Here is a 25,890-nt window from a genome sequence, read left to right on the forward strand (position 1 = left end):
TATGGGGCTTTTCATCCATAGGCCTTAAAGTGCTTTACAAAAGCAGGTATCATTGCCCCTGCTACAGAGCTGGGGAAACTGAGGCACAGAGAAGTGGCTTGTTGAAGATCATACAGGAGGAGCCAGGGATGGAACTCAAGCCTCGACTCCCAGCCCCACAAGTCTATCCACAGAGCCATGCTGCCTTGCTAGCATCTGTTGCACTTTCCCCTTCCCCACCTCCAGTGCAAATCTTGGGCCAATAAATGCTGCCATTCATAATTTATACCACAGAAAGGGGTCCTCGCCAGCAACCCGCTCAGGGTGCCACCACTTGCCCCCCTTCCGGGCAAAGTCCCCTTCAGAAGGAGCTAAGAAGTGGCACAGACTTGCCCACAAAGCAGCATGAGCTCTTTATACATGGGACCCAACAGTACAGGCCAGGGGCAGTGATCCGGGTACTGGACGGGCATAAACAGGAAACCCAGACGCTTCCCAGGTTGTATATCAACTCCTTTCTTCCTGGAGAGAGCATATATTGCAAGGAGGTACCATAATCTTCAGGAAATCCAGTTAGCTGTCCCCAGGGGAAAAGTGCAGACGCAGGCTAGGAAGAAATCCGCAGTGAGCCAGGGGGCCTATGGTTTTATTCATGTCTCCCAAGCAGCCCCACATGGCTAACTCCCAACTCAGGAAATTCCTCAGAGCAGCCTCTGCTAAGTGTTTGCCCTTTGCTCATGTGTTGTACAGATGACTGCAGGTTCCTCCGGGTGAGAGGGTGGGGGAGGGACAGCTAGCCACTCGGGAGCAAACATGCATTGCAATATTTTCTGTTACTATTTAGACTGAGGTGGAAAAAAACCTGTATTACAAGAGTGTGAGCCTAAAACTCGGATAACAGGGTGCAGGGAAGTACCTTGGTTAAGCCCCAAAATTGCGCTCTTCAACCTAGGAATGTAGAGCAAAATTTTCAAGAGAGCCTGAGTCCCATCAAAAGCCAATGGCACTGCTGAAAGTTCTCTCAGGCCCCAGTCGGACACGAAGCAATCCTGGGAGAGGATGGCTTCTGGACTAGAAGGCAGCCACCTTCTACATCTCAGTGTGGTTGATGAACGCTAACCCACTCCCTCCCCTGCCTGGATTTTGGGTGAGCAGGGTGAGAAGTGAAGACATTCACAACAAACTGATCAGTACGGAACAGTGTATAAAGGTTAAGATGGACCCAGAATGGGAATGAGTGAACTTAAACATAGGCCTTTTAAGGGCTGGGCTGGGCTCCTGAGCGTTGTGCTGATCCACCGAGTACGAGCTGAAACACGCTGTCCTTGCACAGGGAGTTCCTCACAGTCACCCACCCTGGATAGTCTCCCAAGCGGCAGCTGCTCTTTCAGGTGAACACCACATGGCGACTTGATGTGCCCCGTTAGCAACCTTTGGCTGAGACATTCCATCAAGGGCCTTTCTGCCCATATCTGACGGCTGCTCCCCATCTGCTTCAAAGAGTTTTTCCACAACACCAGAACCCTGGTCAGCATTCACCCTCCACATTTGGGCAACTGCAGAGGGCAGAACAGCTGCTGCACCTGCCGATGTTTCACTCACTCCAGTGGAAAGAGCTTCAGGACACCTGGAGTATGAAGGTGCCACATAAACCCAAAGTCACCCATGGAGATGCTGCTAGAACTGTATCGTATGAAAAAACTCTTTTCTCTTGCAGGCCGCGGTACAATGCAGGTCTGAGAGCGATATGCCATTGACGTTCATGTACTCGATAGCATCTCTGTGTATTTGCACTGAAAATATAGATAGAGTATATTGCAAACCAGCAATATACCAGCATGCACTGAAAGTCAGCCTTGCTCCAGCACAGTTCCCTCATTTAGCAAGTCCAGATTAGCCAGCTGGAAATGAACAGCCATTTTGAGCACAGAGTGAATGATTTACAAACATCACCAAATTTCTTAGGTAAAGAGATCTGAACAATTATACAGCTGAAAAATGAACTGTGCTTACTGACACTCAACTGATTTTGAAAGGTGACATTTCCCATTTCTATAGCACCGTTCATACGAGGATCCCCTAGCACTTTACAGAGGAGGGCATCACCCCCAAATAATCCCTAAGGTGGGTATTGCTCAGGTAGGGAAACTGAGGCACAAAGATTAAGTGACTTGCCCGAGGTCACCCAGCTAGTGAGTGGAGTAGTAGAGACAGACTCGAGTGTCTTGGCTTTCAGCTCCCTGCTCTAACCACTAATCCTTGCTGCCTCACAAGTGCAATTGAACCTATGGCAAACAAGACTTCTACGGTAGCACATGAATATTTCTTGCATGACAGCACACATTCCAGAGACATTTACACATTGCATTGTAAGATGCGCATGGCTTCAGCAAAGCACAGGGCTTTTTCCAACGGCATCTCAAGGGTAATGACAAAATGCAGCACTTGAGATATACACTAGACAGGCTTCCCCTAGCAAGTGTGTAATTGTTGCTCCCCCTAGAGGATTCTGCTTGTTATAACAAGACAGCGAACAATACAAAGATAGGAACAAACTCCATGCTAGGAACAAAAGTTAAGGCAATTTGTCAGCTGGCAGGTTGGGGTGAGACAGGGCTAGAGAAAGTTAACAAGGTTTATGGGTTCTGATTCTTCCTCATCACACTGGCCAACTCATTGCCATTCCTGTTCCCAGCACGAGGTTTGCGTTTCACAGTCCTACGCCACCACTTTGAAGAGAGATCAAGCACATCCAGCCTCAAGCCATAAGTAAAAAATTCTCCTGCCAAAACTCCCATTTTCTGTTAGACACAATTTACATTAAGACAAGACTCAGACACCCTCCCCACTCCCCATGCCTTGAAAGCCAGTGCAAAACTGGACCCCATTCTATATAGTACATTAAGAGTAGAAAAGTTAGGTAGGTTTATTAAAGCTTACATACTTTAAAGGTACATAAGCTCTGCAGCTTAATGCTGCTGGAAGAGAAATGGGAACAGATGAGATCTGACGTTTGCGAAAGGTAGAAGGCGCTCAATGGAGAAGAAAAGCCCTCTGGATTACATTTCCGCTGCCCTCTTTACGTTGCCCCTGCAGCAGTACAGATCCAAACCCAGGACAAACAGCCTGCTGGCAGATGGCTGGGTTTTAAGGCTAGATTGACAAAACCTCCTTCCCTAACCCATCCCAACTAAGTGAAGCAAAACAAGCAAGGTTAACAGCACCGTACTAGGGAGTTTCCCAGTCCGATCTCATCTTACATTCAAAGACAGAGATTTGGGGGCAGTTTCCATCAGTCCCTGGGTTTGCAGTAGGCAGTTGCATTCAGCTATGGTTGGTAGGTAACCCACTTACAAACTAAGCTTCCAGCCTGGAATGAAGTGGCTACTGAGATGTTTAAACTATCACCCCCAAGACAATTTGGCACGACCGTGGAACTGCTCACAGCGACGGTGTGGTGCCAGATGGCGAGTATCACGCAGCCAGAGCAATGCTGAAAGGAAGGCCTGCACAAGCCAGCTCCCAAACACCAGGAGATTAGCTAGCTGCCATGCACACCCTGAGAGTCCACAGGCGTCAGTGCGAAGTCGTGCTTTCACTCAGCAGAGCACTCCATCCCTCAGAGGGAATGTACCAATGCTACTGCCTGCCAATTGGTCCCAGACTATCAAAGTGCGATGCAAAGTAGGTGGTGTTCTAGCATGTTGGGAAGGTGGCAGCTGCTTTGCAACAAAGGGAAAAGGCGACAGTGGGCAAACCAGAGGCAAGCAGAGACCCTCAGCTATTCTGGAGAAAGGGTTAACCGTGCGTGCTAGAGCAAAGGTCCAAGGATGATAAATAAGGGTTTGGAGCTGGAGATCCCACCTAAGAAAACGAGAAGATCCCTCCACAAGGTCCCACAGCACCAGGTGGCCTTCAGCCAGCGTGCTTGAGATTAGACCGCCATAAGCCAAGAACTTTAGTAGCACAATGTGTCCATATTGGGAGACCAAGAGCAGGAAGGTTAGCAAGCTGCAATGCTCCTTCCCTGGGGTGGGTTTATAGGATAGCCTCCTGCACTGCTGCAGATAGAAGGATTCACGGTAGGTCAGGTGACAAATAACAAAGGTCACAGGATAAAAGAGCAAATAGAGAACAAAAAAGTGATCCAATGATGAGGCTGATTTTAACTGTGATGGGAAGGGACAGGAACCAGGCACAGAGCCAGAAAACAAAACAGCTAAAGCAGGAACAGATGGATGGAGGAAAGGTCCCCTTCCAAGAGGCCAACACATGGCCACTAGCCACACACCACCTCATGCTTGGACAACTTTAATGGCCTATGTTACATAGATCAGACTAGAGGTTCTAATGGCCTCTTCTGGCTTTAAACACCCTGAATGTGAAAGTACAGCGTCACCCAAACACCCATGGGATGAGAGAATCACAGAACCTGATGAATCCTGCCCCTTCACATTTCACAGCAGGTTGTGAGTGGACAAGGTATCTATTGCTGGGTTGTGTTCCTATCCGTGACTTCCCCTCCGGGGGCACTGGAGGAGAAAAGCTCCCAGGTCCATGGAAGTGGCAGGTGCTGGGTTCCAGCTCGCTAAGCAGGACTGTACGTGATTTACCCGTTTTGTGGTTATAGCTAGGGAGGCTACAGGATGTCTCTTAGCAGATGGGAAATGAAATGGTTCTAGATGGACTTTGCCCTGCCTCCCACAGGGCTCTTCCCCAGAACTCATCAACAGAGGGGCTTGTGAATACCAACCAGGAACTTTTGTTTTGTTTTGTTTTGTGCTGCAGAGTAGGATGTCCAGTCACTATAGAAAGGAGGACCCAGCAATGGGGATCCCAGAGGCCAGTTAAGGATGGGAACCGCCCAGTGACAAGCGGCCAGTTCTCCTTGGCTGGGAAGAAAGGGGCTGTGTGCAGCATTGGTCTGAGGCTTGGCATCTAAGGTGGGGAACATCAGGCCTCAAGTCAGTACAAGGATTAAACCAGTGTTACACAGGCCCATTGAACGACAGTCAACGCAACATCACCAATGACCTTTAAGTCACAGACCTGAGCAGAAACTAGACAGGGAATGCACTGTCAAAACTCCCAGCACTTCCTTCCGAACCGCGCTGGCTGGACAAGTTAACTGAACACACACGTCTCCTTGCCATGGAGAGGGCACCCTGTTCCAGCCATTCCGTTTCCCAGCATTGCTAGCCATACTATTCCAAAATGAATTTCAACTCCCTTAAAAACAGGATCAGCCCAAACCTTTGGTCAGATCCTCCCTATTCCCAGAGAGGCGCCTGCACCCTCCGAGGAGCAAAGGAGGAAGTGATCTTCACAGTGCTGGAGGACTAAGCAGGTCTGACTCTACACTACAGCAAGAGCATGGACCTGAGCACGCCCAGACAGCCTCCTGGCCCCCAGGAAGAATGCATGCAGCTAGGCCTAAGTTTCAGCCACCCCACAGTACGTAATGGTCGGTTACAAACAGATCTTGCTCTACCTGATTTCAGGACCTGCCATGCCCTCAGACCAAGGGCCTGTTGAGTCATGTGTCCTGTCTCAGACAGGGCCAGCACCAAATGCTGGGTTTAACTCCACACCAATGGAGAGTTTTGCAGTCACCTCCTTATAAAGTTTAATGCTGTAAAATTACAGTTGTAACAGAAAAAATAATCTGGGCATGACATTTATTATAAATTATCCTACTGGTATCACTCCCGGTGAGCTCCTGAATCTTTGCCTCGGGATCACGGAGACTCAATCAATCTCTGGATGGCTGCTGAAGAGCATCGGTTTCCCTCTCTATAGGTGACTAGAATCTAAGTGAGTCCCTAACTACAGTTTACATGCCACAGCCCAAGGCTGGATTTGCACACTATAAGTGCCATATTCACACACATTAGAACTCACAGATTAATCAAAAGCTTTAAGAGACCTAAAGTTAGTAGTAATAGTGGAAGGCAGCCTGCTTGTCATGCTGTACATGCACTTTTAAACACCAGACCACTGCTGAACTGAGCTCTGCCAAGCTAGGACCAGATCAGCCCCCTCACAATCCTAGCCAAACAGCCCATCCATGCCAACAGAAGCGAACGAACAGCCTGGAGTCGAGACACTAACTGGCCTGCACCTTGATAATGCTAATGGGACTGTTGCCCCAGAGAACACCGCCTCTGCTGAACCACTCACAGGGCTTTGCATCTTGGAGACACGCACAGCTTGTAGCTAATTCACAGTTTTTATTTTTTTTCAGAAGTGGATTTGATCCATTGACCAATACCCCGGTTAATGCCTGGTGAGTAACTCCGAGTACTGCCCTCCCATGCTTGGGTCACATGGCTGATCCAGCATTGCTGCACATCAGCATCATGGGGGTGGGGAAAGAGGGGGTAGAAGAAGCAAAAGCAAAAAAACTGTAAACACAAAAAATAAATACAAAACAATCCAACCTTTCTGTTGCTCGGGCGCGAATGGAAAAGAGCCCCCTCTCAATTCCAGGTTCCAGCAGTTCCCCACCCTACCCCCCAGTTCTTGAATCCACAGCATGTGTTTAAAAAATATAATATTTTTCTTAATAAGGTTCCATAAAAATACTATTGTTCCTAGTCAAACACAAATATTGCAATATGAAGAGTAACTGTTTTGATTTTTGCTCTATAAAACGTGAAAAGGTCTCACACCGATTAATGTAGAAAAAATGCAAGAACTCTAGTATCACAAAAGCTAGTACAAAATGAGCAAGGGGAAAGAATGCCAGTGGCAGGACAGTTCAGGATTCCTTCCCATTTCTACCTAGCTGTTTTTAATAGACCTGTCATCACGGTCTCTGAGCGCAGCAGGTTCGTGCCCAGATTTAGCCCAATGCGCTTCGTTGCCTCTGGCCTTCCCTGAGCAGTGGCAACAGAGCTGAGCAACAGACTGCTCATGCCCTCGGGAGGGTGGAGGGCCAACATCTCCATAAATACTCTTACGAGGTTAAAAAACACTCAATGCTTTAAAAAAACAAAAACAAAACCCTATTGTTGAGAAGAATTGAAAACTAGGGCATTTTACATAAAATGCATCATTTTTTTACGTACCCATTAACTGCAACAAATATGAGGAGCAACGGTGCCAAAAAGCATCTAATAATAAATATAGATATAGATATATACTCCGTATATGGATATGAAATGCCCAATTGGAAAAAACAAACATTTGGTAAGGTCACCTTTGCCTCTTCCCATCCAGCAGGGGTCACTCTCACCAGATCATGCTCGCTCACCATTTCATTGTGCAACAAAAGATTCCACCTTATTAAACAAGGTGTGATTTAAACAGAGATGGGCGGCCTAATCTCTAGGGGATGCAGCGGGATGAACAAGTGTCACACCTCTCCTAGTGGAAAGGCGACCTGTGCAAAGGATCCACACCGCTGCTCAGCAGTCGCCGTCAGTTTTCCGAGAGGGAGAGCGCCAATGCAGCCTGCAATGCAGCTTCTTCATCAATATTATAGTCCTGGAAACAAGAAGAGTGAACAGGTCAGATGGGCTGAGGAAGAGTCAACGCGTCTCTCCCTGCATCAGTGAGCTGTCTGCCCGGGTGTTCGTACCTCCTGTGACATTCCCAAGAAAGGACCAGAATGCCAAGCGGAAAGAATCTTCACATTGACCTTCCTTTTGGATCATGGACACTGTCAAAACAGCCACATGATTACAAGAAACCTCTCCTGTGCAATTACTGCCACCTCAGACAGGCCAGGCTGGGAAGAACAGGAGATTAATTTACTTTTCTAAGCTTATTTCTTGCATTTTAAAAAGACAGTGAAGATAAACTGGTCAGTTCTACCCTCAGTTTCACGCTCTGTTTTGCCTACACGCAGCAGGAAGATGCAACCACTTGAAAAGGTTTCATTTACAAAGTCAAAAAAGGTTTCTATCACCACCACCATTTTTTTTTTCAATACCCAAATTTGGGCACAAGCTACATGACCATGAGGATCCTTTGAAAGATGAGACGTGCAAATATTTCAAAGCTTAGTATCTGTCCTCTGAGGTTAACAGTCACTCTGGAATCTAATCTACCAAACGATAATAGCAGATACAAACAGGAGTTTATCTACAAGGTCCCTGGAGCAGAACTGCCCTGGCTGCAGCCTTTGAGGGGAGAGTACCACCCCACACCCACACAAAAGATTAACAGTGAGGGAGACCTGCCAGAGTTCTCATTTGCGCACCACACCAGAGAAGGACATAGCACGCACGCTGTGCACGTTCTATATTTCTGAATGGTCTCTGGAGCTCAGATTCCAACACCGCTGTGCAAGAGCCGGTCTCACAGTGAGGGGCTGGACTCAGCCAGTCCAGTGTTGTACCACGCCCCTTTTGGCCACAGGCCCCATAGCTGTTTGTACAACACAGGTATTTGCTTATGGCCACATCCTGGACCTTTGCTTCTGGCGAGATGCCAGTACAGCCTGGCCAGCCTCTCACGGATGGAGATCTTCCTGAGGCTGTCTGGAACGATGACTACTCCTACAGAATTACCACCGGCTCACTTCTCTCAAGTCCCCAGTGCAGATTGTGAAGGGAGCTCGTGCTGCATGCCAAAAGGCAGCGTGGAGCCTGCCAAATGCAGCCCAGCTCCTGAATTAGTGGCTTTACCTCTCTCAAAAACCTTCTTCGTTAAAATGTGTCAAGCTCAGGTGAGATTCAGCCTGCACGTAGAGGCTGATATGAACTTGACAGCACATTTGGCTGGAACTTTGTAGCCCTAGCAGGTTTTCAGTGACACTTCTCTTGCTCATTTCCCAGTGTGTTTAAATGGGACACAGGAGATGATAGAAAGCTTAAATACTCTTCCTTTCCCAACTCCCCTGGCTGGCCTCACTGATCACAAACTGGCGAAGTTCATCACTCAGACTGTCAGACCTTGGGGGAAGGGATCTGTTTCACAGCATGCATCTCCAGGTCCTAGCTCCATGGCCCCAGATCCCTCCCAATGGCCTCAAGGTACTACCGCAATGACGATAATACTGAAGTGGATGACCCGGAGATGGCAGCACAAGCAACATACAGCTGTCTCCCAGAAGTGCAGGCCACAGGAACAAAGCTCAGCCTTCAGACAGGACCCCTCCCCCCCAACCCTCCTGTGTCCTGCTAGGAGGGGAACTTCCTACTATTCAACACAGGTTCTTGCCACAGCCTATTGCAGAGTCTTGCTTCACCATTCCAACATGCTATTTTGTCTCAGTATAGATGTGATTTTATCTAAAAAGGCAGAAGTTATTTCAAGGCCACTTAGCTGGTTGGGACAAATACCTGCAATACAGAAGAAAACCTTTCCCCTTCTGTTCCCCCACTAAAAGATGTTAGTAACTGATAGCTCAGCATGAAAACTGTGCAATAATTGCACACAAAAGTGGCGTTCTCATTTCTCATATGGGCCAGCCACATGTGAAGGCAACGCCAGCTGATTAAGGGCTGGAATGTCGTCAGTGGGAACAGGCCAAGGCCCTAAGCAACTTGAACTTTGATTTGCAGCAGTACCCACCACAAAGGTGTCATAGGAGAACTTGTGCCTGTGTAGGAGATGCTGCAGGAAGTTGGCACTCTTGTAGCTGGGATCCCCCCAGGGCATCGCTGAACAGACTGGGCACACCTAGAACATACAGGGGAGGAAAGGGAAGTCATGAGACCAGCAATGTGGTGCAGTTCTTGAAACTGCTGCCTGCCACCCAAAGCCCAAACACGAGCAGGACTACTTTTCCCTTTTAACTTCTATCAGTCAGAGCAATTTCTGCAAACACCCTCTTCAAGAGACACCGTGCATCTACACAAGCTGGAGAGCTAGGGCATGTCGGTTAGTGCTGGAAGCCTCCAGACTCAAAGGGCAGATTTTTGAGACTGCTTAGACATTATGCATGCTCACACATTTCCCGCAACTGTGGGAATGGTGCATGAAAGCGACAGACAGAATGCTGAGCACCCTCGGGGATGCTCTAGTGGGTTAAAGAGGTATTTTCAATCTGGAGATGGTCCCTTTTAGCATTGATGGGTGTTGAGCGCAATAGGCTCAGGACCAGAATGGGACACAGGAAATATAATCAATTAAATGCAGAGGGTTCCCTGCCAAAAAGCTGTGATCCCTCTGTGAGCTTAAAGGCACAATGCATTTAGGGACACAGAAGAAGCTCCCGTCTCAGAAGCACAAAAGAGGTCTTAAAAGTCACAGCCTATTGTAGTGGAAAGTGAGTGGCAAAGCAAAACCATTAGAGTTAGGGAGACAGCACTGAAATCTAGGCTTAACCCAGTTCTTGCTCTGCAATGCACCTCGAGCAAAGCTAATAGATCCAGCTCTGTGTCTGCCTGTCAAAGAGATTTAACAAAGATTAAATGAGTTAGAAATGCGGATAGTACTTTATGCCCAGAAGCAGATGTGTGCGCCTGTTGACTTTGAACAAGGGATTAATTAAAATACGCAGAGACTTCCAATTCACTGGAGGTTACCCCGCTCCCATTCTCTGCCCAGTAAGAAGTTCATGAGCAAAGAGCCAGACATGGAAATCAGAGCCACGGTGCCAAATACTCGCCAGTCTGCCAGAGGAAAGCTCACCACTTTGTTGGGGTCATTGCGGTGGTTCTCCATGCAGTGCTTGACCAGCTCTTGCTGGTCCAGGTTCCGGGCTCCACAATAAGGGCAGACAAAAGTGGAACGGTTTGGAATATTGCTAAAAAGAAACAGCAGTCAAGAATTCAACACAACAGAGACCAACAGGGAAGAGGAAAGGTGAAAACAGAACTAGCTTCACAGAGACAAGCTGACCGCAGCAGACTCCAAAGGATCTGATGCACCATGAGTCACTTCCTCACCACTGGCACCAAACACCACCTTAGACTGAAGGCAAAGATTTTGATCACATGCTGATGCACCTCCAGTGGCTTCAGTGGACTTACTCCATATTTACATCACAGTCAGTGTACCCACAGGATTATTTTGCTAGCTATTATATCCTACTAATTCAGCCACCCGTATCAAATAATATGTTTCTCTTTCTGAATTAATCCATTTCATTCTTATATTTTATCAGTATTAATTCCTATGAAATTAGGATGTGTTGAGGCATATGATATGTGTTTCCTAATAATTATACATAGAATAAGTTTTGTTTAAGAAAAAGCTTTTCCACTGGATTTTTTTTTTTAAATCACATAGACATTTGTGTTGGATCAGGTTTTGGAAAAGCCTATTTAGAAATCCCTCTAAAATTCAAGGCCAGATTTGACCTGACAGTTTCTGGTTCATCTTGTGCACTGTTTAAATAGCAATTTGTTACAAAAACGAAATGGGAGGATTCTCATGTGAAGTAGTTGAATTTGGTATTTTAATACCTTGGAATGGGCTGAGAAGTTGGAACCACTGGAACGAACTTTGGGCAGTTGGCCATCTGCTCTTGAACCTTAGCGCAGGATGAAACGTGGGATCTCATCTTCGCTAGGGTTACCTAGAAAGACAAACAGAGGGAGGGAAAAAGAAAAAAAAAGATTATTGGAGAACCAGGAAAATCTTTGAACTAGGATTATTGCACATCAATCTGCACCAATGTGGAATTGCTGGGCCAAAGCATGTCTCATTATAGCCAACTAAAACAATCAACCAACCAGCTACAGTGAGGAGATGCAGGATTTTGGGGGAGTGGGGTGGGTTAGTCTAGCTGATCCCAGATACTGCTAAGAAAGCCCATTTCCTTTTCATAAGACCAAAGCAAGTCATAGTAGAGCTCTTGCCCTTCAAGGCAACCCAAACCTTAGAGTCAAGTTCTCAACAAGGAACAGAAATGCCAGGCTCAAAGGTACACAGAGAGTTATGGAATTATTCACTTGACAGCAAGTGAGGTGTTGGAGCAGCAGAGGGAAAGGGTCTCTGTCCCCTAGGTGACAGGTATCCACATCACAAAGCCACCACAAATGAACAACTTTACTGCCAGTCTCAGAGGCACCCAGGTCTAGATTACCCCACAGGTGGTCCCTTCAAGGCAGGGCTGAGGCATGATGGCAGGACAATGCCCTAGTCAGACCTACTCTCTGCTGTGATCTTGAGGGCGGTCAATCCAACTTCTTTCACCAGCTCTAAAGGGAAGAACATCCCACTCTGTAAGGCTGCTAATACACAAGAGATGAAACACCAGCTGTACCACTTGAGGTCTGTCCCCCTCTGTTCTTATGTCATCCCAAGTCTCTCTGGAAGGCTCCACTGTTTTAATAATGGCACTAGTCTTCTGCCAAAGGGTGTTAGGACACAGAGATGTTTCATCTGAGCACAGCACCACCTCGCACAAGGCAGCCACGTCAGCATAGCTCAGATATCTCACAGCCCTTCCTGCAGGGGCCCTGTGGGTTCATAAGCACCAACAGCGTAGGATTTTGCAAAAGGCCATGTACCTAAGCTCTCAAGTTGAGCAGCACTGCATGTGAAACTCAGCCAGCCCACCAGGAGATCCCTCGGGTGTAACCACCAGCTGGAGCTTTACCAAGCATGGTAGCAAGTATTTTGGGTTCCAGAATTTGATCTGGTTCGTGAGGAGTGTTCTCTAGAGTCTAAACATCTATGTTAAATTCAGTGGCAAAAAAACTATGGTAACACAGAGTTAAGGTTGCTTGGTGGTATGCTGTCCCCTTGCAGAACATTGTGTTGAGCAAATCTCAAATTTAGAAAAGCAGGAAATCCACAGTCAAGGTGGTCCACGCAATCTTAACTTTGCCCTCTTTCAGCAATGGCCCAGTACACACAATGGCCCCATTACTCTGCCAACCCCAGTGTTATTGAAATGTACAAGCTCTTCACCTCCTTCTACAACCCATTCACTCTCCCCCACAGGTTTCCATCGAACACCATCAAAGAACAAGAAGGAAACGTTGGGGTCATTCGCCACACCCTGCACTCTCCTGAGGCACAGCAAATTTCAAAGGCGTCCAACTGAGCATGTCCATTTCAGAGGACTTAGGAAGTTCAACCTTTAAACAGAAGTCTTGACACAACCTTAACTACAGCGGTGCAACCTTGCCACTGTAATATGCACTGGTGCTGAGGAATTAACACTCCCACGCCAGGTCTGCACCATTGCTCAGCCAGCAGTAAACTCCCTAACAAGAACTAGGCATGGAGCAGTGCTGATTCCAAATACAGGGAGTGGGGAGATGATCATTACAGGGAAAGGATGCATTTTAGTAGAAAACGGACAACTTTTGTCTTGTAGAAAGGGTTAAGTAACAGAGGGAGAAAAGGGCCCAGGTTCCCTTTTTAAAAGATGCATCCACGTAATAAAATATTGACTTTGGCCTGCAAGAGAGCATTGCTAATACTTCATAAACATTCCCAAGTTAAGCCTCAGCACCTCTGATGTAGGAAGCATTATCCCCATTGTCCAGATAGGAAACCGAGGCAGAGAGAGGGTAAGTGACTGACTCAAGGAGACACCATGACTCTGTAACAGAGCTAGGAACAGAACCCAGCTCTTCTGACTCCCACTCTGGTGCTTAGAGTACAAGGCCACCCTTCCTGCTATTTGACCGCCTCCCCAACTGGAGCAAAGGTCAGGTTTTCTTATAGCGGTGGGGTACCCTGTTTGTCGTGCTACCCTGAGGTTCCAAGCCACATGTCTGGCAGTGGAGCATCCCACTTGCCTCCCATTCACAATCTTTGGGGACGCAGGAAGTAACTCCCGAAAGAGACACTGTGCTCAGACATAAACCAACATTCATCTGAGCACAGACAAAACCTTGACTAGCACAATGGGCCACACGGGGTGTCATCCATACCTGTCCTGCCCCCAAAATACCAGTTATGGGGCAGTCACAACTGGACCCGCTCTGATGGATTACCTTCTTACTGCACCCTCTGCAGGGAGCCTTGTAGGAGGACAACTGCTTTTCCACATTGGAGGCCTTCTCCACCTTTTTGGGGTCAAAGGGCATGCGGCAGAGTGGACACAGAGGAGACGGCACTTGGAGACATGGTTGCAAACATTCCCCGCAAAATCTGGAGGAGAAACAAAACCATTAAGTTGTTCAGAGGAGAACCGTTATTTATCACAGTCCAGACAGCTGCATCAGCACAGGAGCCAGCAAACCGAGATGTAAACAGGGGAGTTTGAGAGGGAGTTCTGTTGGAGGAAAAGGTATTTTGTTGGAGGAGAAGACTAACAGGACTTAGGTGGGAAGGCGATGACAGACACAGAGGCAGCAGTGGTAGTGACCCAGGCAGTGGAAGGCACAATGAAGATGACTGGATGTGGAAGCTGTGGTATGCACATGATCCTGGAGGGGGTACCTGAAAAGAGTTTTGTCTGCGTGAAGTGCCACCTGATAGAGCTGATGGAAGAAAAGAACCGAGGACTGGAGATGCAGGTGGAAACTCTGGTCGAGTTTAGAAGGGGGTTCGAGCAGATGATGAAGCAAAGACATGAGGAGGCTGAAGAGAAAAGCTCAGACTTGCAGGTGGAAGCAAGACCAAAGAACTCTGAGGGGATATTGCTGGGTGAGGAAAGTGGACAGTGGAAGCATGTGACTAAGAGAACCAGGCAGAGGAAAAGAGACTAGTGAAGGAGAAACAGAGCTCAACAACAGGTTTGCGGAGTTAGAAAATGAAGAAGGGTCACAGTAGATGGTCATTGAAGGTGAGAGGGCAATGAAGAAGAGAAGAGCAGCTAGTCCTATAGGAAGAGGGCAAGAGTCAATGGCGATAACACCACCAAATATGAGCCCCAGGAGGATTTGGGATGGGTTGCAGAGGATTGCAAGGGACAATAGGAATCGAGAGGACTTGCAGCCAGAGGGAACAGGGGATAGACTGGAGAATCGCACCATCGCCAGGAAAAGGCAGGTCTATGTGATTGGGGACTCCTTACTGAGAAGGATAGGCAGGCCTGTAACCAGAGCTGATCCAGAGAACAGAAGGGTGTGCTGTCTGCCGGGTGCTAAGATACGGGATGTGGACCTGAGGCTGAAGAGGATCCTAACGGGAGCAGGAAAGAATCCACTGACTGTCCTTCATGTGAGAACAAATGATATGGCTAGATTCTCACTGGAACGTATCAAGGGAGACTATGCCAGGCTTGGGAAGACGCTTAAGGAAATCGAAGCTCAGGTGATCTTCAGTTGGATTCTGCCTGTTCCTAGAGAAGGGCAACAAAGATGTGACAAGATTATGATGCTCAACAGATGGCTCAGGCAGTGGTGCTACAAGGAGTGCTTTGGGAAGTATGGCCTCTGGGAGGCATTCATGGACAGAGGACTGTTCTCCTGGGACAGACTTCACCTGAGTAAGAAGGGAAACAGACTTCTAGGATGGCACAACTGATCAAGTGAGCTTTAAACTAGGAATCTAGGGGAGATGTCCAGGTTATCTCCACACCGGATTTTAACATCGAGAGGGAAGAAAACGAAGTAAGAAAGGATACGGTCGTGGGTAGGAGAATGGACATCAGGAGGAAGGCGTAGTGTTCATACCAATCTAATAGGTGATACTGGTGGTAGAATGTCTGTGCCTAATCGGGTACAGAATGTGAGCGAGGCCAAACAGCAAAAATTTAAGATGTTTGTACACTAATGTGAGGAGCCTAGGTAACAAAATGGAGGAACTAGAGCTACTGGTGTAGTAAGTGAAATCAGATATTATAGGGAGAACAGAAACATGGTGGAACAGTAGTCATGACTGGACTACAGGTATAGAAGGGTATGTGCTGTTTAGGAAAGACAGAAATAAAGGCAAAGGTGGTGGAGTAGCATTGTAGATCAATGATGAGGTAGATTGTAAAGAAATAAGAAGCGATGGAATGGATAAGACAGAGTCCGTCTGGGCAAAAAATCACATTGGGGAAGAAAGCTACTAGAGCCTGCCCTGGGATAGTGCTTGGGGTTTTCTATAGACCGCCGGGGTCCAATCTGGATATGGATAGAGACCTCTTTAATGTTTTTAATGAAGTAAATACTAATGGGAATTGTGTGATCATGGGAGACTTTAAGTTCCCAGATATAGACTAGAGGACAAGTGCTAGTAATAATAATAGGGCTCAGATTTTCCTGGATGCGATAGCTGATGGATTCCTTCATCAAGAAGTTGCTGAACCAACAAGAGGGGATGCCATTTTAGATTTGGTTTTGATGAGTAGTGAGGACCTTATAGAAGAAATGGTTGTAGGGGACAACCTTGGTTCAAGCAATCATGAGCTAATTCAGTTCAAATTAAATGGAAGGATAAACAAAAATAGATCTGTGACTAGGGTTTTTGATTTTCAAAGAGCTAACTTTAAAAAATGAAAGAAATTAGTTAGAAATTAGAAGTGGATTGGACTGAAGAACTTGTGGATCTAAAGGCAGAGGAGGCCTGGAATTACTTCAAGTCAAAGTTGCAGAAACTATCAGAAGCCTGCATCCCAAGAAAGGGGAAAAAATTCATAAGCAGGAGTTGTAGACCAAGCTGGATGAGCAAGCACCTTAGAGAGGTGATAAAGCAGAAAGCCTACAAGGAGTGGAAGATGGGAGGGATCAGCAAGGAAAGCTACCTTACTGAGGACAGAACATGTAGGAATAAAGTGAGAAAGGCCAAAAGCCATGTAGTGTTGGACCTTGCAAAGGGAATTAAAACCAGTAGTAAAAGGTTCTATAGCCATATAAATAAGAAGAAAACAAAGAGAGAAGAAGTGGGACCGCTAAACACCGAGGATGGAGTGGAGGTTAAGGATAATCTAGGCATGGCCCAATATCTAAACAAATACTTTGCCTCAGTCTTTAATGAGGCTAATGAGGAGCTTAGGGATAATGGTAGGACGACAAATGGGAAGGAGGATATGGAGGTAGATATTACCACATCCGAGGTAGAAGCCAAACTTGAACATCTTAATGGGACTAAATCGAGGGGCCCAGATAATCTTCATCCAAGAACATTAAAGGAACTGGCAGACGAAATTGCAAGCCCATTAGCAAAACATTTTAATGAATCTCAGGGGTTGTACCATATGACTGGAGAATTGCTAACATAGTTCCTATTCTTAAGAAAGGATAAAAAAGTGATCCGGGTAATTACAGGCCTGTTAGTTTGACATCTGTAGCATGCAAGGTCTTGGAAAAAATTTTTAAGGAGAAAGTAATTAAGGACATTGAGGTCAATGGTAATTGGGACAAAATACAACATGGTTTTACAAAAGGTTGATCGTGTCAAACCAACCTGATCTGTTACCTTCTCAAAGAAGGAGATTTTTTAAACAAAGGAAATGCAGTGGATCTAATTTACCTCGATTTCAGTAAGGTATTTGATACGGTTCCACATGCGGAATTCTTAGCTAAATTGGAAAAGATGGGGATCAATGTGAAAATTGAAAGGTGGATAAGGAACTGGTTAAAGGGGAGACTATAGCAGGTCACACTGAAAGGTGAACTGTCAGGCTGGAAGGAGGTTACTAGTGGAGTTCCCCAGGGATCAGTTTTGGGACCAATCTTATTTAATCTTTTTATTAATGACCTTGGCACAAAAAGTGGGAATATGCTAATAAAGTCTGCGGATGACACGAAGTTGGGAGGTATTGCCAATACAGAGACGACCGGGCTATCATACAGGAAGATCTGGATGACCTTGTAAACTGGAGTAATAGTAATAGGATGAAATTTAATAGTGAAAAGTGTGAGGTCATGCATTTAAGGATTAATAAGAATTTTTATTATAAACTGGGAACGCATCATTTGGAAGTAACAGAGGCGGACAAGGACCTTGGAGTATTGGTTGATCACAGGATGACTATGAGCTGCCAATGTGATATGGCTGTGAAAAAAGCTAATGCGGTCTTGGGATGTATCAGGCGAGGTATTTCCAGTAGAGATAAGGAGGTGTTAGTTCCGTTATACAAGGCACTAGTGAGACCTCATCTGGAATATTGTTTGCAGTTCTGGTCTCCCATGTTTAAGAAAGATGAATTCAAACTGGAACAAGTACAGAGAAGGGTTACTAGGATGATCTGAGGAATGGAAAACCTGTCTCATGAAAGGAGACTCAAGGAGCTTGGCTTGTTTAGCCTAACCATAAGAAGGCTAAGGGGAGATATGATTGCTCTCTATAAATATATCAGAGGGATAAATACCACAGAGGGAGAAGAATTATTTAAGCTCAGTACCAATGTTGATACAAGAACAAATGGATATAAACTGGCCATCAGGAAGTTTAGACTTGAAATTAGATGAAGGTTTCAAACCATCAGAGGAGTGAAGTTCTGGAACAACCTTCCAAGGGAAGCAGTGGGGGCAAAAGACATATTTGGCTTCAAGACTAAGCTTGATAAGTTTATGGAAGGGATGATATGATGGGATAGCCTAATTTTGGCAATTAATTGATCTTCAACTATTAGCGGTAGATATGCCCAATAGCCTGTGATGGGATGTTAGATGGGGTGGGACCCGAGTTACTACAGAGAATTCTTTCCTGGGTGTCTGGCTGGTGAGTCTTGCCCACATGCGCATAGTTTAGCTGATCACCATATTTGGGGTCAGGAAGCAATTTTCCTCCAGGGCAGATTGGCAGAAGCCCTGGGGATTTTTCACCTTCCTCTGCAGCGTGGGGCATGGGTCACTTGCTGAAGGATTCTCTGCACCTCGAAGTCTTTAAACCACGATTTGAGGACTTCAATAGCTCAGATATAGGTTAGAGGTTTGTTATAGGAGTGGGTGGGTGAGATTCTGTGGCCTGCATTGTGCAGGAGGTCAGACTGGACGATCATAATGGTCCCTTCTGACCTTAAAGTCTATGAGTCTATGAAAGGGCCCCGTGGCATTTTGGTTTCCCCCCACATGCCCCCTGACACACCTACTCATAGGAAGAAGCCCTGCCTACTGCCTTCTTGGGGGTCCCTCAGTATAGTAACGCAGGAATCGATCCCACACAGATCAACAGAACTGGTTTCTCCTCAGACTTTAGGAAGCTGGTAGGAGCTTTTTGTTAGCCACCAAGGATCTAGTAACATCTGTGAGATCTAAGGGCATGGAAACGGTTCCTCCACGTAGATCCAGCACATAGGTCCAACGGGCTGAACTTCTCCCGTGCACATCAATGCACTACTAATACACAGAAATCAGCAACTCCGGACTCCTGTTTCAAAAGTAACACACTGTGCATCTGAGTTGCAGGCCTCATGTAGCCACCCCACTCTGCTTTATGGGGGCATGTGGGGGGCTCATAGGCCAGCTGGAGCAGGGACTTGAGACTTTCACCTACTTGTTCCTCCTGGCCACTACTCTCCTGTTCTAGTTTGCCACCTCCCTCCTGCATAGTCTAGACACTTTCCTGAATTCCCCAGACTAGTCACAGGGCTACTGAACCTACTGACCAATCTGCCTTCTCCAGCAGCTTCTCCCTACCATCTGAAAATGGATGCTCTATACATACAGAGACTTCTACGAGTACCTCCAGAGACAGGGCTACCAGAGCACCCAGCCAGGCTGCAATGGCTAAGGGTCCAAAGAGAAGGATCTGGATGTGTCCAGAACAGATAGCTTGCGGGCAGGGCTTCTAAGTGAGGGACTTATACAGAGCGGAACGTGCCCATTGCATGCATGACCACAACAGAACAAACACGCTCAGGTTTCCTCCCCAGTAGCCAGCGATCACGTGTCAGGCTGCAGCCAACGTAGCAACCACATTGGGTTGGCCCCTGTAGGTAAGAATTTCAGGCTGTGCAACAAGGTCTGGCTTTGCATTTACCCCCAATGGCCTCTCACAGAAAGATATCTTATGCTAGCTCTCCGGCTACAGCCTCACTGGGAAGCATCGCTGAGAATTAACGAGGTTTCAGATCCCATGCACAGGCTGGTGCCGAGAGCTAGTGATGTTGTCTGGGGCAAAGTCAGCTCCTGATCCTTGGTTCCCAAGCCTGCAGGAATTAGGAGTGTGACAGTCAACGGACTTGGCCCTCGGGGAAGGGGACACCCTTCTACCGTCTGGTCCTTCATTAAGGAAAACATCTCCTTCATTGACACAGTGAGTGAGGTTGGTTTGTTCCAGGCTGTTTGCACAGCTGAGCTGCCAGCTGACATACTGTGGTGATAGGAGCCATAGAGGTAAACAGAGGTGTTCAGCTAACCAGACAACAGAAGGCGTGTAAGTAACATTCTTGCCACACTGCTCCTTTAAACCAACAGAGTACCTGGACACTAACAGAGGCCAAAGTTAGGTCTGCTTCTGCTCATGATACCATCCATCCAGGAATTCACCTGTGCCCCAGGGTTACACTTACAAGTGCAAGTGAGGACCTACCAATGTGACTGCCTTTCCATGGTAGCTGCAGGGTTAAATCTCCACATACCAATTTAGAAATGTCCAGACTTCAAACGCTGGAGAAGAGTGACCACTCTCTGAGGCTGAGCAACACTATTAGAACCTATCGCAGCCAGCCACACCTTGCTGGCAGGGCAGCCAGCCTGGGACAGGCTGAAGGGATGTTGGGAATATCCCCAACAACATTTCTTCAGTGAGAGTGAACGATGGTTGCACCACCTCTAATGTCAGGCCTGTCTGTAGACATCTAGGGATGAGGAAGAGCGTTCGGGGGGTACGTGCCAGAAAGCAGACAGGAGCCTGTTGCCCTTTGCAGACTCCATGCTGCACTACACAACGTCACATGAATAAGATCTAATTGATCTCCATGCGCATCCATGCACAAAATGCAAGCTGGGAAAAAGTGCTCTGCTATGAACCACAGATGAAGGGCAGGAAGCATTAGACCAGTGATCCAGAGACCCACAGCGAGGCAGCAAGACCAAGTAATGTGCTTTCACTGTAGATGCTCATGCAATGATTTTCAAAAACAAGCCATTTAGGGCTTCATGGGAGGGAAGTAATAGGCCAGGACACGTTGAGATTAGGCTGGGGATCACCGTTCAAAGTTCTTATGGCTGCAGAAACAGGGACCTTAAATCAAGTGCTGGAGAGGAAATTCTAGGAAATAAACTTTTCTACTGGAAACAGGGCTATGGGTGAGGGGGGAAGACAAAAAGGGCAAACGGCAAATCTCTCTTGGTAGTGCACCAGTCTTTCCACCGTGAACTGATTTGTCCAGAGTGGAACAGCTAGTTGGCCGTAACTTTTTATCTTGAGCAAAGGGAAAAGTGTAGACATCTGTAAAGATGAGCTGGGATCCCTGCTGAAAATAAACTGGAAGCTATAGTTTCAGCATGGAAAGTTTCCAGACAGCTATATTAAGAACCCGCTCCCTCCCTCGCTCACCCAAGACATGCTCAACAGCTCTGAAATAGACAAACAGAATCTGCAATTAATCCATAATTCTTTAAGGTCAACATGCAATTGGTTCATTGTCTGCTCCCCAACAACACAAAGTGGAGTTTACCCAACACCGTCTTGCCGCCCACGACTAACTCTTGGAGTGGGGTTGGATGTTTCAATTTAGAGCTAGGTGGGAAATGTTTTATTGGTCCCATGAATACCTGAGAGTTGGAAATCCGCCCCTCCCCCCCCGCCCAAATCTCAAACTTCTGCACTAAAACATGGATTTTGTTGTCGTTTCAGGTCAATCAGAACATCTTGTTTTGACTTTACCTTTCTTCTCTACCCTGTCCCACTTTAATTAGTTGAAATTTCAAATCAAAATGTCATATTGAACCAGACAACCAGAATTTTTCATTTTGAAAATGTCAAAACAAGATGTGGCTCCATCATGTGTTCCCTGCGCAACTCCAGGCAAGTTGCTTCATCTCCTTGTCGCAGTTCCCTATTAAGGAATACTATCGGCCCCATTTTGCATTCTCCTAGCCTTTGCCTGTCTTGACTACTTCGCTAAGCTCTTCATGGTAGGGACGGTCTCTCACTATGTGTTTACACAGCACACTAAGGCCTTGCCTCAGTTGAGGCCTGCAAGCATGATGGTAACACAAGCAAATGATAATGCAGAGCACTGTGGTACATGCCAGTTCCCACACCCACCTCATGCCACTTGCTTAGTTTCCTGTCACTGGCATGAGAGTCCTCAACGACACCCCCCAGCTTGGTGCAAAGATGGACTCTCTCACACATTAAAGGCAGCCGGTGTCCGCAAAAGCTGCACTTCCTGACAGTCTCTCTGGATCAGTGGCATGAGAACAGGGTAATAGATATGTACAAGCAGCTCCTGCTGGGAGGCAGAGTTCACATGGTCACTACCCTGCTCCTGAACAAAAGCAGGGAGCCACCAGCGAACCTGCCTTCCACCCAGACTCCTCTCCTCAGCAGCTTCCAATGCAGCATATTGCACAGAGGGAAGGACCACAGGATCCTCTTAGGGTCTGTTAGCACAGGCAGCTCACCAAGAGTCCAGCCTATTGGACAGGCAGGGTGAGGTATCAGGTTAAACAGTTTGGTCACCGACTCAAAAGCACTTTGGTCAAATAAACCCACAGCTTCTCCACATCCCTCCCCAACGCTGCCTTTGCCATCACTACTGACAGCTCTGTCTCTCAGGCTCAAGTTTTAGCTCCCACAACTTTTTCCTAGTGAAGACAAGATCTAAAGCCCTCATGTGCACATTGGTCACCTCTCCTTAACTCCTGTAATCTGCTCTCAGGTCTCCCTGCTTCTCCCTCCAGATGCTGCTAGCAATCTTCATCATGTCTCCAACCACCTGTGCAGACTCTGTACCACCTTTCCTCTACCATTCCCCACCAAGTGTAAGCATAGGACCTTCAAAGCTCTGCTCACTCGCAGCCTCATTCCCGCCTACTCCTTCATGGGGACCTAGCCCCCACCCATTCCTTCCTTCCATTTTGACCCCGATGCAGGGATGACAGCCCTCTCCTCTTCACAGCAAAGCTTTCCAACATTGTCCCCTGCAAGATTCCTACCTGTAGTTGGTGCATACACCACTGTGTCTACAGGAGGGATAGGCACAGTGATAGACATGGCTGCCCTCCACATCACGCTCAATCATTACCGAGACAGTACTGCAGGCAGGCCAAATCCACCCCAGTGACCCAAAATGACCAGAACAAAAGGAGCAGGACTCCAGCGGGAGTCACCATTGCAAGGCTAGGTACCAGAACAGCTTTGTTTGTTTCCAGTAGACTGCAAGCTTGTTGGGTCCGGTGTTGTCTACTTATCCATTGGCACAGTGCTGAACACTGAAGCTCAATCAATAAAAGGAATGCTACTGGGACAGAGGGAGGCCTAAAATTGGACCGGCCAGCTTGTTTTGATGTAGGAGCATGAACTGCACGGTCCCTCCACTCTGCTCTGTTGAGAAAGTAATGTTCTGAACTGATTCTTGGAATTGCTGATCCTGTCTGGCTCATCAACAGCAAAGTGAACAATGGCTGGAGGCTGAGGCCTGCAGACCAACCCAGAACCTGCCACGTTTGTCATTGGTCCAACAGAGAAGGGGCGATTTTAAACTGCAGTCCGTGATTTGGAGAAACTGGACATTTTTCAGGCTCTGAAGGAAGTTCAAGAAGAGCTTTGGGCCCCATCAGCCTGCTGAGGAGTCTGGCACTTGGCGGCAGCGCTCCCCTCCCCCATGGGACACGCAGCCCTGACCCCGACTCTTGCTGTTTACTACCCAAGGGGAACATGGCTTAGAATTAAGAATTTGGAAATAGTCAAAGGTGCCTGTCTTCCCTGTTTGATTTAACAGTCTTTCACACACCACCACTACACAGAATTCTCTCTCCTATGGTGTGAGTTGTCAGCTGGTCTGGCCATGCCATTTGCAGTCCCCCAAACAGTTAGCCTTCCATCCACCCTCAAGGGATGCTCAGTCTGAAAATGCAGCACCAGACACGACACTCCCTGAAACTCCAGGGCAAAGCTCATCAGCTGCAAGTTTTTCCACTGCTGGTGAACTCAAACCACCAAGCTACATTCGTCTACCAGCAGGAGTGTATTTTACATGACCAGAACCACCTAGTCATCTGTCTGCTACTCTGAGTGACCCTGTAACCGGGGGTTTGCACCCCATCTCCTCCAGCAGTCCTCCCTTTCCCGATGAGTGTAAAGTTCTTGATCAACAAGTGAGGCTCTCTCTTAACTTGTTTTGCCAAGGAGGGACCTGTCCGTTGTGGGGTTTCCCTATTAGCCTCTTAGCAGATCCACAGATAACTATACAAGCACAGGTTTCAGAGTAGCAGCCGTGTTCGTCTGTATCCACAAAAATAAAAGGAGTACTTGTGGCACCTTAGAGACTAACAAATTTATTTGAGCATGAGCTTTCGTGACGGATGCAAGCACAGGGCACTATAAGACTCCATAGTTTCTGCTGGTGTTGTCATTAGCAGACATTCCTTTCACTCCAGCTGCCATTTTACTATGCAGCGCTCTGTTCTGCCCTCACACACATTGCTGAAGTGCCCATCAGTGTCACACCTGGGTGGCAGATTATGGAACACCCATACCATCAGGGTGGGCCCCACTCCCTGGCGTAGCTATTTACATTGAGGAGGTGATATGGGGAGATTGAGGTAAAGTCCAAGATGGTGAAGGAGGCAGTAAGTTTCGCTGTTTCATTCAGTATTGCCAGTATTTAAATTGGAGATCTTCAAGATATCCTGGAAACTACTTCTGGTTGTAAAGAGAAGGGAAAATCAAGGGACGGTCTACGAAATGCTTCCTTCCAGGCACCCTTTAAACCTTGCTGCTCCACCTGTACCCTAAATCAAAACAAAACCCATGGAATAGGACATTTGCTAGCACTGAACATAAGACCAATCATACTGGGTCAGACCAGAGGTCCATCTAGCCCAGTATCCTGTCTTCCGACAGTGGCCAATGCCAGGTGCTTCAAAGGGAATGAACAGAACAGGTCATCATCAAGTGATCCTTTCCCTATCACCTAGTCCCAGCTTCTGGCAAACAGAGGCTAGGGACACCTGCCCCTCAAGCTGCCTCCTGTCACTTCCCATCCCACCTCCTTCACCTCTTGCCCAATTAGACTGTAAGCTTGTCAGGGCAGAGCTCTTCGGCAAAGCACTTTGCATGCTGCCGATACCACACAAGCAAGCCACCACCGTCGTGCTCCGAAGATAAAATCAATCAAAACAAGTAGTGCATGTTCTGACATTTACAACTGCCTCTGGCTCCGGGGAGAATCTAGTTATAAGACATGTGCACCGAAAGGCGGTTTTAGGGAACCGGGTGACTCAGCCGTTAGATGATCGGATACCGCAACACAAGGAGCTGCCAATCACCCCGCGCCCAAACAGACTCCAGGCAAAGCTGAGAATTCAGTGGCTCCGCTCCAGACAAAGCGCCCCATGGCGCGCGAGCCCCTGGGGCGAAACCCGGCCCCCGGGAGAGTCCCGCCCGGGCAGGGCCGGGGCGTGTGGTTCACACCCCCATCCACGGCCAGGACCCGCCGACTGGAAGCCGCGCGGGGCGGGGCCGGTGGGGGCGGGGCTCCAGGCCCCGGCTTGGGGGGCCGGAAGGGGGCAGGGAGGGGATGTAGCCACAGGCCTGCGGTGCAGCCCGGGGGCCTGAGGGGTCCCGGGGTACCCCAGAGACGGGTGGGGGCGGGGCAGGCGCTGAGCCGTGTGTGGGGGGGGCGGGTTACGGGCTCCAGGGGGGTTTCTTCCCTACCCCCCGCCCCCCCGGCCCGCTACCCGGATGCGCACGTCCGGCCCCAAGGCGCCCCCCGGAGCCCCCCCGCGCTCACGTGTGGCCGCAGCCCCCGATGCACACGGCCCGGTGATACACCTCCAGGCAGATGGGGCAGCTGAACTGCGCCTCCAGCGTGTCGGGGGCGGGGGCGCCGGGCGGCGGCTGCTCCCGGGGGGCCCCGCCGGGGCCCGGGGCCTGAGGCCGCTGCTGGGCCGCGGAGACCAACAGGCTCCGGAACATCGCGGCCGCCATGAGCGCGCGGGGGGGGGGGGCCGCGCATGCGCGCGTGAGGGCGGCGCGGGGCACCTCCTCCTCCCCGCGCGGCGC

The 25,890-nt window shown here is 48.1% G+C and overlaps 1 protein-coding gene across 2 annotated transcripts; it reads right to left on the bottom strand.

Annotated features, from left to right (window-relative positions):
* Positions 1–699: 699 nt before the first annotated feature.
* On the bottom strand, positions 700–25,850 carry RNF166 (ring finger protein 166). 2 transcript variants are annotated; one of them, XM_084644331.1, is made up of 6 exons: positions 25,619–25,849; positions 13,830–13,986; positions 11,340–11,452; positions 10,564–10,678; positions 9,502–9,609; positions 700–7,467 (listed from the first exon to the last, which is right to left on the bottom strand). In XM_084644331.1, the coding sequence occupies exons 1-6, from the start codon at positions 25,813–25,815 to the stop codon at positions 7,402–7,404; spliced, it is 756 nt and encodes a 251-aa protein (XP_084500457.1). In that variant the 5' UTR covers positions 25,816–25,849; the 3' UTR covers positions 700–7,401. The 2 variants fall into 2 exon arrangements, with proteins under 2 accessions (XP_084500457.1, XP_084500458.1); XM_084644332.1 differs by lacking the exon at positions 700–7,467 and adding an exon at positions 7,503–7,711 and having other exon boundaries at positions 25,619–25,850.
* Positions 25,851–25,890: the final 40 nt, after the last annotated feature.

The sequence above is a fragment of the Lepidochelys olivacea genome, assembly GCF_965140295.1.
Source record: "Lepidochelys olivacea isolate rLepOli2 genome assembly, chromosome: 12".
Lineage (NCBI taxonomy): Eukaryota > Metazoa > Chordata > Testudines > Cheloniidae > Lepidochelys > Lepidochelys olivacea.